We start from the raw sequence: 14,021 nt of genomic DNA on the forward strand, positions 1-14,021 counted from the left end.
GTATGTGGTTAAGGAGGGTTTACTTTGGTCAACCCACTTTACACGGTCTTCTAAAATTCATCCCAAATCTGCTTTCTAATCCGGACACAGACAATCTCCCAGCTGCCAATCACTTTGTCCCTCAATCAGAGAGAGGATGGGCCACCATCCACCCTACCTCTGACCTAACCCTGCTAATCGCTAAACACGGACATCAAATTCAATTGTGTTATGGGCAAAGCCAGAAAATAACAATTTGCTCTCTTCACCATGTACTGTTCTGTAGCTGTGGTAAAGATTCAGTAGTGCCGTCACATTTGTACCCAAAGCCTCTCTTCACTCTCTCGCTATCTTCCTCCCCTCCCTTTCCCTCTCTCGCGCCCCTCCTCCTCTCTCTCTCGCGCCCTTCCTCCCCTCCCTTTTCCTCTCACTACCTTCCCTCTCCCTCTCTCCCCTCTCTCTCTTCCTCCACTCCTTCCCTCGCTCCCTTCCTCCCCTCCCTTTTCCTCTCTCGGTCCCTTCCTCCCTCTCTCCCCCTCTTGCGCCCTTCCTCCCTTCCCTCTCCCTCTCGCGATCTTCCCTCCCTCTCTCCCTCTCTCTCCCTCCACTCACTCCCTCTCTCGCGCCCTCCTCCTCTCTCTCTCCCCCTTCCTCCCCTCCCTTTTCCTCTCACTACCTTCCCTCCCCTCCTCCCCTCTCTCTCTTCCTCCACTCCTTCCCTCGCTCCCTTCCTCCCCTCCCTTTTCCTCTCTCGGTCCCTTCCTCCCCTCTCTCCCCCTCTTGCGCCCTTCCTCCCTTCCCTCCCCTCCCTTCCCTCCCTCTCTCCCTCTCTCTTCCTCCACTCATCCCTCTCTCGCTCCCTTCCTCCCCTCCCTCTCTCGCTCCCTTCCTCCCCTCCGCTCACTCTCTCTTACCCACTCCCTCTCTCGCTCGCTCCCTTTCTCCCTCCCTCCCTCTCTTGCTCCCTTCCTCCCCTCCCTCTCTTGCTCCCTTCCTCCCATCCCTCTGTCGTCCCTTCCTCCCCTCCCTCTCTCGCTCCCTTTCCCTCTCCCGCTTTCTTCCTCCCCTCCCTTTCCATCTCTCGCTCTCTCCTCCTCCCCTCCCTTTCCATCTCTCGCTCTCTTCCTCCCCTCCCTTTCCCTCTCTCGCTCTCTTCCTCCCCTCCCTTTCCCTCTCTCACTCCCTTTCCTCCCCTCCCTTTCCCTCTCTCGCTCCCTTCCTCCCCTCCCTTTCCCTCTCTCGCTCCCTTCCTCCTCTCCCTCCCTCCCTGCCCCAGTAACCTATTTTACTGCAGCCGCAGCATGGCATGTATTGATGTGAAAGCTGAATTGTGATTATATGAACTATTATGATTGTAAAAATGAAAAACAGCAATCGCTGTGAATGTCCTTTAGAATAAGAGAGGAAAAGGGGGGATTTTGAATGAAAGAGAGGATTTGGGGTGTAGTGTATGTGAGTGTGTTTGTCAGCATGTGTGTTATTCGTTTCACAATACTTGTACGCGTGGAAAGGGTGATCTCAATTTGTATTTGCATTGAATTAATTTGAGAATTCATGTTATAAATCCAGTCCTGTATCGCCCCCTGTTGGTTGAGATTGTATGTTACTGAAGGATGATCAACAGCACTGTAAAATCAGAAACCTCTCAGGATCTACATTTGTGGGCACAAAATAAGTTACATACATGCTCAAAACCTCTAACTCCACATTTGTGACCAACACATGCTAATGGAAGCTCCTTTTGTGTTTCAGATTCTGTTCGATCAAGCCCAGAGATCTGTGAAGCAGCAGCTGCACAACTTTGTGAAAGAGTAAGTTTAAAACAACGTTGTCTCATGCTGTCTCTCCTATATAACTATGTAACTTGAGACCATTTCTCATACACCCAAAGTCTCCTTGTTTGGCCTGGAAGCCGATTTATGGTGTTGGTGGACAACATCATAGGTGTGAAGCAGACAGACTATCCCCAGTCTCAGGACCTTTTTACCTGGGAAAAGTCAGGGGTCATGGCCCTGGTCCTGTTTCTGTCTTAACCTCCCAGGAAAAGCTGGGGTGAACTGGAAGGGAGAATAAGGAACACGCTTATCTAACAAACTTAATTCTCCTTGGTCCAACCACAAACAGTATTTTCATTTTCAACCATGTGTTCAACATACCAGTCCTTGGTGAATCTGTCAACCACAGACAGTATTGTCATTCCCAACAACGTATTCAACATACCAGTCCTTGGTGAATCTGTCAACCACAGACAGTATTGTCATTCCCAACCACGTATTCAACATACCAGTCCTTGGTGAATCTGTCAACCACAGACAGTATTGTCATTCTCAACAACGTATTCAACATACCAGTTCTTGGTGAATCTGTCAACCACAGACAGTATTGTCATTCCCAACCATGTGTTCAACATACCAGTCCTTGGTGAATCTGTCAACCACAGACAGTATTGTCATTCCCAACCATGTGTTCAACATACCAGTCCTTGGTGAATCTGTCAACCACAGACAGTATTGTCATTCTCAACAACGTATTCAACATACCAGTCCTTGGTGAATCTGTCAACCACAGACAGTATTGTCATTCCCAACCATGTGTTCAACATACCAGTCCTTGGTGAATCTGTCAACCACAGACAGTATTGTCATTCTCAACAACGTATTCAACATACCAGTCCTTGGTGAATCTGTCAACCACAGACAGTATTGTCATTCCCAACCACGTATTCAACATACCAGTCCTTGGTGAATCTGTCAACCACAGACAGTATTGTCATTCTCAACAACGTATTCAACATACCAGTCCTTGGTGAATCTGTCAACCACAGACAGTATTGTCATTCCCAACCGTACGTCCTTGGTGATTCAACATACCAGTCCTTGGTGAATCTGTCAACCACAGACAGTATTGTCATTCCCAACCATGTGTTCAACATACCAGTCCTTGGTGAATCTGTCAACCACAGACAGTATTGTCATTCCCAACCATGTGTTCAACATACCAGTCCTTGTAATCTGTCAACCACAAACAGTATTGTCATTCCCAACCATGTGTTCAACATACCAGTCCTTGGTGAATCAACACATGTCAACCACAGACAGTGTCAACCACAGACAGTATTGTCATTCCCAACCATGTGTTCAACATACCAGTCCTTGGTGAATCTGTCAACCACAGACAGTATTGTCATTCCCAACCATGTGTTCAACATACCAGTCCTTGGTGAATCTGTCAACCACAGACAGTATTGTCATTCCCAACCATGTGTTCAACATACCAGTCCTTGGTGAATCTGTCAACCACAGACAGTATTGTCATTCTCAACCATGTGTTCCACTTACCCCTGTTATCTGGTCAGGTACAACTAAAGGAATCACATAAAGTGTCCCTTGTTAAACCCAATCTCACTGTCATCCCCAATTTCTCATTCTCAGGGATGTCCGTAAGTTCAAGGAGACCAAGAAGCAATTTGACCGCATGCGTGAGGACATGGAGATAGCCCAGGTGAAGAACGCCCAGGCTCCCAGGAACAAGCCCCACGAGGTGGAGGAGGCCACCGGAACACTCAGTATCACCAGGAAGTGCTTCAGACACCTGGCCCTCGACTACGTACTTCAGGTGAGACAGACAACATAACCAGAGTAATACATGGACTCAGATAGATCCCTTTTGATCCTGTAGGTCTAGAATAGAATAGAATATAGAATATCTCAGCATGGTTATAGCTTAGCATGCCCACATGTTGTCTCCTCTGTCTCCGGACAGTTACTAAATTTGCCTCTGGGAACAGAGTGACTGATGTGGTGTGATCGCTGTAGCTTCCTCTGTCTGCAGTATGTATTGTGTCTGCCGGCACTAACGTCCTCTCTGCTCTAATTTGGAGTGTGTGTGTGTGTGTGACCCTGTTTGGTTTTAATTGAAAGTGGCAGAAGGCAGAGAAGGTCACGGGTGTGTCTGAAGATTTATTCTAGAGACCTCTCAAATGTCGCGCAATATCTCATTTAGGTTTGCATCGTTCTTTAAAATAACCAATGAGCTGAATGTCTGAATTATTTGTTTTATCCCTAAAATGCCAACATGATGGCGATGATTAGTTGATATATAGAGCATCACAGTATCATGTTGATTTCATGTGATTTAGTTCATAACATACAACAAACAGAGACAGGCAGGACTGAAGGACACAAATGTTGTATATTGTTGGTCACTATACTGACAACAGTGAGATGTATTGATTGTCCACAAGAGGGAGATGTTTCAATGCACAGTAGTATCAGATAAGACTGTTACTCACCTCTTCCCCTCTTGCAGATCAACGTCCTTCAAGCCAAGAAGAAGTTTGAGATCCTAGATGCTGTAAGTGCCCTTAACGTCCGATCCATCACTATAGAGTACAGTGCTGTAGAGTGAGTGTTTTGTAGTTTTTAAAAACACACCAATAATTTATTGCTTATATTCTCCTGTCTGTCTCTCCCCTGCAGATGCTGTCCTTCATGCATGCCCAGTACTCCCTCTTTCAGCAGGGCTACAACCTGCTGGATGAGATTGACCCCTACATGAAGAAGCTGGCTGCTGAGGTGAGCTTCACCACCTCCCTCGCCACCCTCATCCAGAGCCGCAGCCAGCCTACTGCTGTGCTGTTAGCCCCTAAGCCCTGCGTCCTGATTGGTATTAGATTGGTTCTGATTGGAAATATCGACCCAGGCAGAGTTGCATCACCAATGGATGCGCTGTCCGCTGCTGTGCTGTCTGTTTACATAACAGTGCATTAGCCTTCGGATTTGACTGTGGGAAACTTCTGACGTTATCTGTTTAAAAAATCCCTGAATGTGCTGGGTGGTCGACGTAGCAGGTACAGTGTTAGTGAAAGACTTCAGCAGCATGGTATCCCGTCAGGTGGAATACATGTACAGTATGCTGAATAGTGAAACAGACCTGAGTCAGTGCTTCATTACAAAACATTGACCTCTTACGTCATTGCGTTTGGGCTCTGGTAGTTCCAAGTGCTCTAGTCAATTGCTGAGCATCACTCTTGAATCAATCTGACTGCTATGTTGGAATTGCCCATGCTTAAAATGAAGCGCTTCCATGGATATTCCTTGGCTTAAGCTCTTCTCTACTCACACATCTGAGCTATGTGACCAACCTCATCTGAGTGTGTTTTTTGAATCTTGTTTCCAGTTGGATCAGTTGGTGATTGACTCGGCCATGGAGAAGAGGGATATGGAACACAAGCACGCCACCATACAGCAGAGGGTAAGCAAGCAGCTATTTCACATTTCTCCCTTTCCTCTGGAAGTTGGCGAGGTCTGGGTCTGGGACTGGCTTTGCTAGCCTGTTGGGTATACTAAAAAACAGGATCAAGGCGTTAGCCAAAAAATAAGCTTGAAATGGGCACAATCTAATTGATTCAACAAACAAGAACACATATCTAAGTTTCGCTTTTATGACGAACCAGAAGATCAGTAGTTATTTCTGTTTGCTTGTCAAAGTTAGCGGGCTAACTCATTGATCCTAATTTATAGTATACCCCTCTGGTTCCATACTGCAGTGGCTCCCAACTCCAGTCCTTCAGTACCCCCCCCAAAGCACACAATTCTGTTGTAGCCTCAGATAAGCACACCTGATTCAATTAGTCAACTAATCATCAAGCCCTACATTAGTTGAATCAGGTGAGTTTATTTGGGGATACAACAAAAATGTGTGCTGTTGGGGGTACTGGAGACCTGGATTGGGGAAACACTGCCATACTGTATGTGCCATAGCCATGATTCCTCTATCGTTGCCATGCACCATACATGTATGGCTTGATAATGATGGAAGAGGTGTAGGGGACTAGGTCTGGGCTAGTCTTCTGTGAGTTGGCCATGTCTGTACTGGGGTTGGGCTGGGAGTTTGGCTGTGTTTTAGGGCACACATTACACGTCAGAGCTCCCTCCAGTCCAGTGAGTCCACCACCTGGCTCTGACTGTCTTCTGCTATGACTGGGGGATTAGGAAGGCGACTGGTGAGCGTTTTGATTAGTCTGCCGCAAAGGCTGGTCATTGATTTTAAACTGTTAGATCAGGTGGAATGAAGTGCTTTAAGAGGCTAATGATCTCAGTTGTGTCTACTGTAAATAACAATGCTCAGCACTTTTGGTATATGCTAGGCTAGGTAATCACTGAGCTAATCCAGTAAAATGCTGACAATTGAAATGTGTGTTCTCTCTGTCATAGTCTCTGATGTTATTTGAGTGTTTTCACAGATCATTTTGGTCTCAGATGCAGGTCCCCTGTGCAATGCTATATTTACTGGCAAATGTACCTGTCTGTTTGCTGTGACTGTTTGCTGTGAAACTGACAGCAAACAGACAGCTACATTTGAGGAAAAATCTAAATAAAATTGATTTCAAGAGTGTAATTTTTGTTGAACTCTTATTAAGAACTTTCTATTTCATGACATGTCAAATGTGGGAAACAAACACAGGAGGTAATAGTTCCTCAACACTTAGGAAGTCTGTCCTGTCTGTCCATGTCTGTTTGTGCTGTCCTGCCAACTCCTACAACAATGACCATAGGAAATACAGCCCAAACAGATCTGGGACCAGGCTAGTCCTGTCCTGGTTGTGAATGTATAATCCCTGGCCTGTTGACTGGGACTTCCTAAATTCCTCATGATCTCCATATGAATGAGACACTATAGGGTCCAGTCTCAGGGTCCAGAGCCCCAGGAGCAATGCTAATTTACCTCAGGAAGGATCAGTAGCCATTTGTCCATCTGCCTGCAGACCACCAAGCAAGCAGCCCTGGAAACCCCACTCACACCAGGCCACTGCCCTTAGTCTGCAGACAGACCAACAGGAGAGTGCAGAATGGGTGTGAGCCCAGCAATTATTGATCTGTTTATGCCCTGAAGACCAGCGCTTCTAAACACAAGCATCAAACTAACACATTCCAATGGCAAGTGGTAGTTTGTGTTAGTTTGTTGCCTGTGAAAATTATGTCAGCATCTGATCACAAGTAAAATGTAGGCTATGCTTTTATAGGGCTGGTCATTTTAAAGAAGAGCTCAAATATCAGAGATAGTAGCTAGGTTTACATCTAGATTTTCATGTGAAAAAACAGTGGTATGTTTCCACCAAACTGAGGTAGTGGACACAATGTACGTTTTTGCTTACGTTTTCATGTACCGAATATAAATCAAATGTTCAATTTGTGTCCATCGCCTTTTTCAACTCTACCTATAACTGTTGTGTTAAATAGCAAATTTGCCAACTCTGGTTTTGGTACATGCGTTCCAGCCAACAGTTTGCAGAGACAGTGCAGGTAGGCTGTGTGGATAGTCTACATGTTGAGACTATGGATAAGAGTGAGAATATTTTTAGTTGTCAAATGGCAGTCAAGCATCGATCATCATGTCACCAGAACAAGACCCTCAACATTTATTGGAATGATCATAATTGATTTAATCTGTAGCCTAATTTAATCTGCATGGTTTCCTGAGTTGTAGTGGGAGGACCACACACCATGTCATCGTGTGACTCCAAGTTTACTTCAATATCATGGTTATTATATCAATAATACATTTCCACCGCCATTTCTCACATAATTCATTTTACCGACACCAAAAGATCCCACCATGTCGAACAAACAAATGATCTGTCGCCATTTATAAATTCTACTGAAACTTCCTGTTTCCATCACAGCTGTTGTGATTTATTTTAATACAGTATGACTTTACTTGCATAAAAACTGTGGATGGAATGTGGTTGCTGGCTTCCAGAGTCAGATGATGAGATGTAGGCCAATAAGTAGGATTATCATCTGAGATACAATAATCACCTTGCTTCATTGTATCTTCACCCCCGCCCTGCAATGCCCTCTTGCATGTTATAATGCTGCTCTCTCTCTCTCTCTCTCTCTCTCTCTCTCTCTCTCGCTCTCTGTTTCTCCAACAATGCTGCAATCTGCTCTCCCAGACCCTCATGCAGGTGAGTACGTTATACTTCACATGTCTGTTGTCTGCTTCTTGTGAGAGACGCATGCAGACGTACAGCACAGAACAGCTCAGATGTGCCATTGGAGCACATTAGCCAACCTCTTTGAAGTTATCTTAAGCTCTAGTGTGTGGGGCTGCAGACACCTACTACAGCACACTGAGTAGTGTATATGAAGCAGTCAGAACCACAGAGCTTTGTATGACTGCTATAGGCATAGCATCAGATAGTATAGCATTTAGTTTGTTCTGAACTGGGTCGCTCTGGTTCTGGTCTCTTTTGTTCAGAAGTTTTCTGCTGAATGGTTCTCTGTGTGTTTTGTAGATTCCCTGAGGCAAATAATCTTATTGATGGACCGGATATTGGTTCTCAATCTCATAGTATTGGGAAATGTGTTTCTTATCACACCACTTCAAGCATCATCTTACATCTCAGCTAAAAAAAAAAAGATAAATCATTAGAGGTCTTACAACAACGGGCAGCAGTCTAGCCTACATTTTCTGTGTTCCCTTGCTAAAGTCATACTCCGCTCTGAAAGTGTGAAATATCTCAGGGGTTTGTTTGTCCTTGTCACATTTGAACATGAGAATTAACCCTTGTGTAAACATTCATGAGACAATGACATAGTACAAGCAGAGAGGAGAATAAAGTGCTGCCACTGTGTGACATTTACACCGCTATGACCTCTGGTACACAGAGCAGAGAAAGCATGTACATGTCAAGCCCCTGAGAGGTTTTATTCATTTTTAACACTGGTTTTAATGGAGGAACTCTGTCCTGGCCAATTTTGCCTATGTAACTATGTAACCACCATGCATCACTCTGGCTCTACACCACTACCGTACAATCTAGAGGTCGACCGATTATACGGAATGGCCGATTAATTAGGGCCGATTTCAAGTTTTCCTAACAATCGGAAAATCTGTATTTTTGGGTGCCGATTTGCGCAGAATTTTTTTTTTTACACCTTTATTTAACTAGGCAAGTCAGTTAAGAACACATTCTTATTTTCAATGACGGCCTAGGAACAGTGGGTTAACTGCCTTGTCCAGGGGCAGAACGACAGATTTTCACCTTGTCAGCTCAGGGGATCCAATCTTGCAACCTTAACTAGTCCAACGCAATAACGACCTGCCTCTTTCTCGTTGCACTCCACAAGGAGGCTGCCTGTTATGCGAATGCAGTAAGCCAAGGTAAGTTGCTAGCTAGCATTAAACTTAACTTATAAAAAACAATCAGTCATAATCATTAGTTAACTACACATGGTTGATGATATTACTAGATATTATCTAGTGTGTCCTGCGTTGCATATAATCTGACTGAGCATACAAGTATCTGACTGAGCGGTGGTAGGCAGAAGCAGGCGCGTAAACATTCATTCAAACAGTACTTTCGTGCGTTTTGCCAGCAGCTCTTCATTGTGCGTGTGTAACCGAAGTGAAATGGCTAGCTAGTTAGCGCGCGCTAATTGTCGTTGTGTTGCTGGTTCGAGCCCAGGGAGGAGCAAGGAGAGGGACGGAAGCTATACTGTTACACTGGCAATACTAAAGTCCCTATAAGAACATCCAATAGTCAAAGGTATATGAAATACAAATGGTATAGAGGGAAACAGTCCTATAATTCCTATAATAACTACAAACTAAATCTTCTTACCTGGGAATAATGAAGACTCATGTTAAAAGGAACCACCAGCTTTTATATGTTCTCATGTTCTGAGCAAGTAACTGAAACGTTAGCTTTCTTACATGGCACATATTTTACATGGAATATATTGCACTTTTACTTTCTTCTCCAACACTTTGTTTTTGCATTATTTAAACCAAATTGAACATGTTTCATTATTTACTTGAGGCTAAATTGATTTTTATTGATGTATTATATTAAGTTAAAATAAGTCTTCATTCAGTATTGTTGTGATTGTCATTATTACAAATAAATAAATAAATAATTGGCCGATTAATCGGTATCGGCTTTTATGGTCCTCCAATCGGCATTGAAAAATCATAATCGGTTGACCTCTAGTACAATCACAGCATTCTAGGCTACTGTTCCTCTAGCATCAGCTTGTTATTGAATTAGGCTAAATACAAAATAACATTTTGGTCACAAAAAATATATAGGCCTAATTCATTTTCAGCACATATTCAGATTTCAGATATAAAATGTAATACATATTTTAAGCTATCACACGCATTAGCAGCTTTTTGCAGGACTGTGATTTATAATCGGTGGTTAGGGGAATGAGAATGTGGGAGTTATTTTTCTCCCGTGTTCTGCTATGTCTGATAACTCAGATGGGCTCGGTTCCATGGTAACTGTTTCCCATGGCAACAGAGTAGGGAGAGCTCAATGAACCAGGTGGGTTCAGGATTAGGACAGGCAGGCTGTTGTGTTGTGGGTGGGGCTAAGGCTGGTAAGGCTAATTAATGGCAGATGACACCTCAGGCATAATGGGACAAGACGGTCCTGGCTGGTTGCAGACAATAGGGGTGTAGTATGTCGCTGCAGACAGACTGGCTAATCAGTGCCACCAACTGTCCTGTCCTGGCCAGGGTCCATTTGGCAGAGAGTGAGGGGCAGCCATGTCTCCATTCACCAGGTGGGTGATGAATCAGAACTTTCCTTCCTAGTCTGTTTAGTTTAGTGTAGTCTCGGGTGTCCACCCACAGTGGGTGAAAACGCGCTTTGGTCAGGGAATTTCACTTCCTTATATTATAAAATACATTGTACCAAGACACATATGATTGTTCATGTTCTGAATCATTCAGTGGGGTCTTTCTCTAACATATCATTAACATTATATCCAAAAAGTCAGATTTCATAACTTAATACATCTGATAATAACTAACCACTGAGCTCTGTTGACATAACGGTGCAGGTTTCTCCTAACAATGTTTGAGGATTGTACATTTTGTGGTCGTCGTCCTAAAAGTTGTTTCCGCGGGTCGCAAAAAGCTACATTAGCATGACACGAGCTGAATTAAATTTGAAAGATTTTGAAAATAAAAAGCTTGGCATACGCTCAGTGCTCCGTTGACATTTCAGAGAGATAGGAATATTGTTTTTGTGAAAAGGGAACATAACAGATTCCTAACTAAGGGATACTGAGATAGTGCTCATGATGAGAATGATGATTTTAATATCTTGCACACTCAACATTTCAGTCAAGCAGTCTGTCTCTATCCAATATCCAAGGGAGGGGTAATGGCAGGATACGTCAATAATGGGCCTTGCTGTCTGTCCAGATGAAAGCCTGCAGAGTGTCTGAGACCCATGTAGCATGGCTCTGACCCAGGGCTTTGATATTGAAAACTGCTACGATGACGTGTTCCCTCTCAAAGTGAAATAAATATGTTCTAGAATTGTTCTACAACTTCTAAGAATCAGAGGAAAACCTCATCGTTAACCCCTCACAGCTCTGTACTCAGTGGCCTATGGCCTCTTCCCTCTGAGGAACATGGCTTCTGGAATTCACAGTTTTCACCAGCATGGATTGCAACATACTTTCTAATTGTGCAATTGATGGAATTAAATATAGTCTAATTTCAATAATTTACTTATCAAATAAAACACAAATGGGATTGCACCTGTAAATAGTAAGATTCATTTGGAGTTATCTGATCCCACGAATAATTGTTGAAATGGGTCTGACCAGAGCCATGAATATATGAGTCTGTGTTTGACTATCTCTGCTGTGATGTCCTTTCACATTCCACAACTCCCAGTCCTCCTCTAGCTAAACTTCCCTGCTGCTGGCCAGCATCCTGATGAGAATCTGCTCATATAGGCTAAGTTTAGGGTGCCCAAGTTAGGGGACAAAACAAAGCTCTAACAGTAAATAAGTTAGTTAAAGTAGTTTAAAGTAAATGTGTTGTATTCTATTTGGTGTCTGTTTGTTTTGAACATGGTAGGCTAGCTGACTGCGTTGGGGGAAAAAATATGATTTTACTGCTAGTAATTTCTTCTCTATAATGCCAGATCATTAGTAATGAAGGGCCTTGTAACAGTATGAGTAACCTAATATCATAGAACAGAAAATATTTGCTTCCCTTCTTCATAACATGTGTGAGCTTACTCAATGGGCATCTACATGTTTATGGTAAGGATTTTTATTATTGATGGCAACTGGAAATGTATACGTGCATAATTGTGTAGGCTAGGCTAAATGGTAAATGTGCTGCTACTGACAGCTGTTCTATAGTGGCTTGCATTCAGGTTGTTTACTCTTTGTTCGGCTACATGGCAAATAGGCTCATAGCTTCTCAGTGGTGATTGCTTGATTAACTGAACTGGTTGCCAATTGGTTTTCCCCTTCTGCAGAACGTGCACGGGGTCCAAGGTTTGAGGAGTTGTAAAAGTGTCCAAACAGCGCAACGTGGATTCTGGTGTGACTTTAACACTCTGCCAGTCTCTGGGTGAAGAGCGACTTCAGTCTAAGTTCGACGTGCCACAAATAAATTGGCAGCTGTATGATAATAAGCTCTAATCCAAAGCCTCACACAGCAGCAAGCAGTTGGCTACGCGCATTTATCCACATGCCTGCGTAGGGGAATTAGGCACGATGCAGGACTCTGGCGGTCCGAGCATTTTTCAGTGTTCAGAGATCAGAGAGGACTTAACTGACACTTGTAACTCTACAGAGATGCCTATTCAATGAGCATTTGATTAGATTAGATATTTTTTCTGTTTTATTTGTGTTTGCCTATTTACATGTCCAATGCTCTTGGATCATTTAAAAGGTTTGAAAATGAAGATATTTGGAAGGTTGGACCGCACTCTGGTGGGTTGAGTTTTATTTTGTAGTCTACTTTACTAATAATTGTTTCACTTTGTATAGTCTTGAGTATGTTTGTGTTACGTTGCTTTTTGGAGAGTTGACCTTTTGTGTAGTGAGGAGAAGATATACTTTTAATAGGGATAGTTTAGTGCCATAAAATATGATTGTTTTTCATTTGTGTCATGACTTGGAGTATTGAACAGCTTATATTGGAAATGCAGTAGTTTATGGTAAACGGCAACAAATTGTCAGATCAGACTGTAACAACAAATTGTCAGATCAGACTGTAACAACAAATTGTCAGATCAGACTGTAACAACAAATTGTCAGATCAGACTGTAACAACAAATTGTCAGATCAGACTGTAACAACAAATTGTCAGAACAGACTGTAACAACAAATTGTCAGATCAGACTGTAACATCAAATTGTCAGATCAGACTGTAACAACAAATTGTCAGATCAGACGGTAACAACAAATTGTCAGATGGTAACAACAAATTGTCAGATCAGACAGTAACAACAAATGGTCAGATCAGACTGTAACAACAAATGGCAGATCAGACTGTAACAGCAAATTGGCAGATCAGACTGTAACAGCAAATTGTTCAATGCATATTTGTGCATGTCAAAAGGAGAGCTCTAGGGAGGAGAAAACATTGTATTATTTAAGTATGTGAATAGTAGTTGATGGCTGCTGCCGTGCTCAGTGCTGCTGATACCATTATGAAACTCAGCTGATCACAGTGGGTCTGATGGGATCTGACTGAGTGCACTGTCACTGGCATTCCTTTATCTAGGTCAATGTTGGAGCTATTTTAAATCATCCTAAAAGAAAGGCAGTACAATCCTCCAGTCAATCCTTCACAGTTTATTGCTTTTAATTAGATAACTTATTATTCGAATAGAGCTTGACCACGATGGGAACATTGTGTTCCAGTCTCTTCAATAGGCTGTTTGTGTGTTTGTCATGAAAAAGAATTGAAGCTAAATCAATGTTCTATACCTATACACCAGGGGTGAATTCATTACACAGATTCTGTTGCAAAACATTTAGCAACGAAAACAATAGTTTCTATTGTACAAATGCAGGTAGGTCCCTCCCCGTTTCGTTCCTTTTGTTCTGTTTGCTTGCGCTGTTGGTTTCCGTTGCAAGACGTAATGAATACACCCCAGTCCATGGGTGAATGTCCCGGACAAAGTCTCAGGACATCTAATGATTCTAATCTAATACTTAGATTCTTTCTTAACATTCCTCCCTTAAAGGAGCACCATATGAATTCTTTGAGAA

At 43.1% G+C, this 14,021-nt stretch overlaps 1 protein-coding gene across 1 annotated transcript in view; it reads left to right on the plus strand.

Annotated features, from left to right (window-relative positions):
* Positions 1-14,021, plus strand: part of LOC112216284 (arf-GAP with coiled-coil, ANK repeat and PH domain-containing protein 3) — a 91,419-nt gene that overhangs the window by 50,494 nt on the left and 26,904 nt on the right. The window contains exons 5-10 of the mRNA XM_024376165.2: positions 1,732-1,790; positions 3,411-3,594; positions 4,288-4,332; positions 4,458-4,553; positions 5,158-5,232; positions 7,937-7,948. Coding sequence (XP_024231933.1) covers positions 1,732-1,790; positions 3,411-3,594; positions 4,288-4,332; positions 4,458-4,553; positions 5,158-5,232; positions 7,937-7,948 — 471 coding nt within the window. The remainder of the gene's footprint in view (positions 1-1,731; positions 1,791-3,410; positions 3,595-4,287; positions 4,333-4,457; positions 4,554-5,157; positions 5,233-7,936; positions 7,949-14,021) is intronic.

Source organism: Oncorhynchus tshawytscha, linkage group LG16 (genome assembly GCF_018296145.1).
Source record: "Oncorhynchus tshawytscha isolate Ot180627B linkage group LG16, Otsh_v2.0, whole genome shotgun sequence".
NCBI lineage: Eukaryota > Metazoa > Chordata > Actinopteri > Salmoniformes > Salmonidae > Oncorhynchus > Oncorhynchus tshawytscha.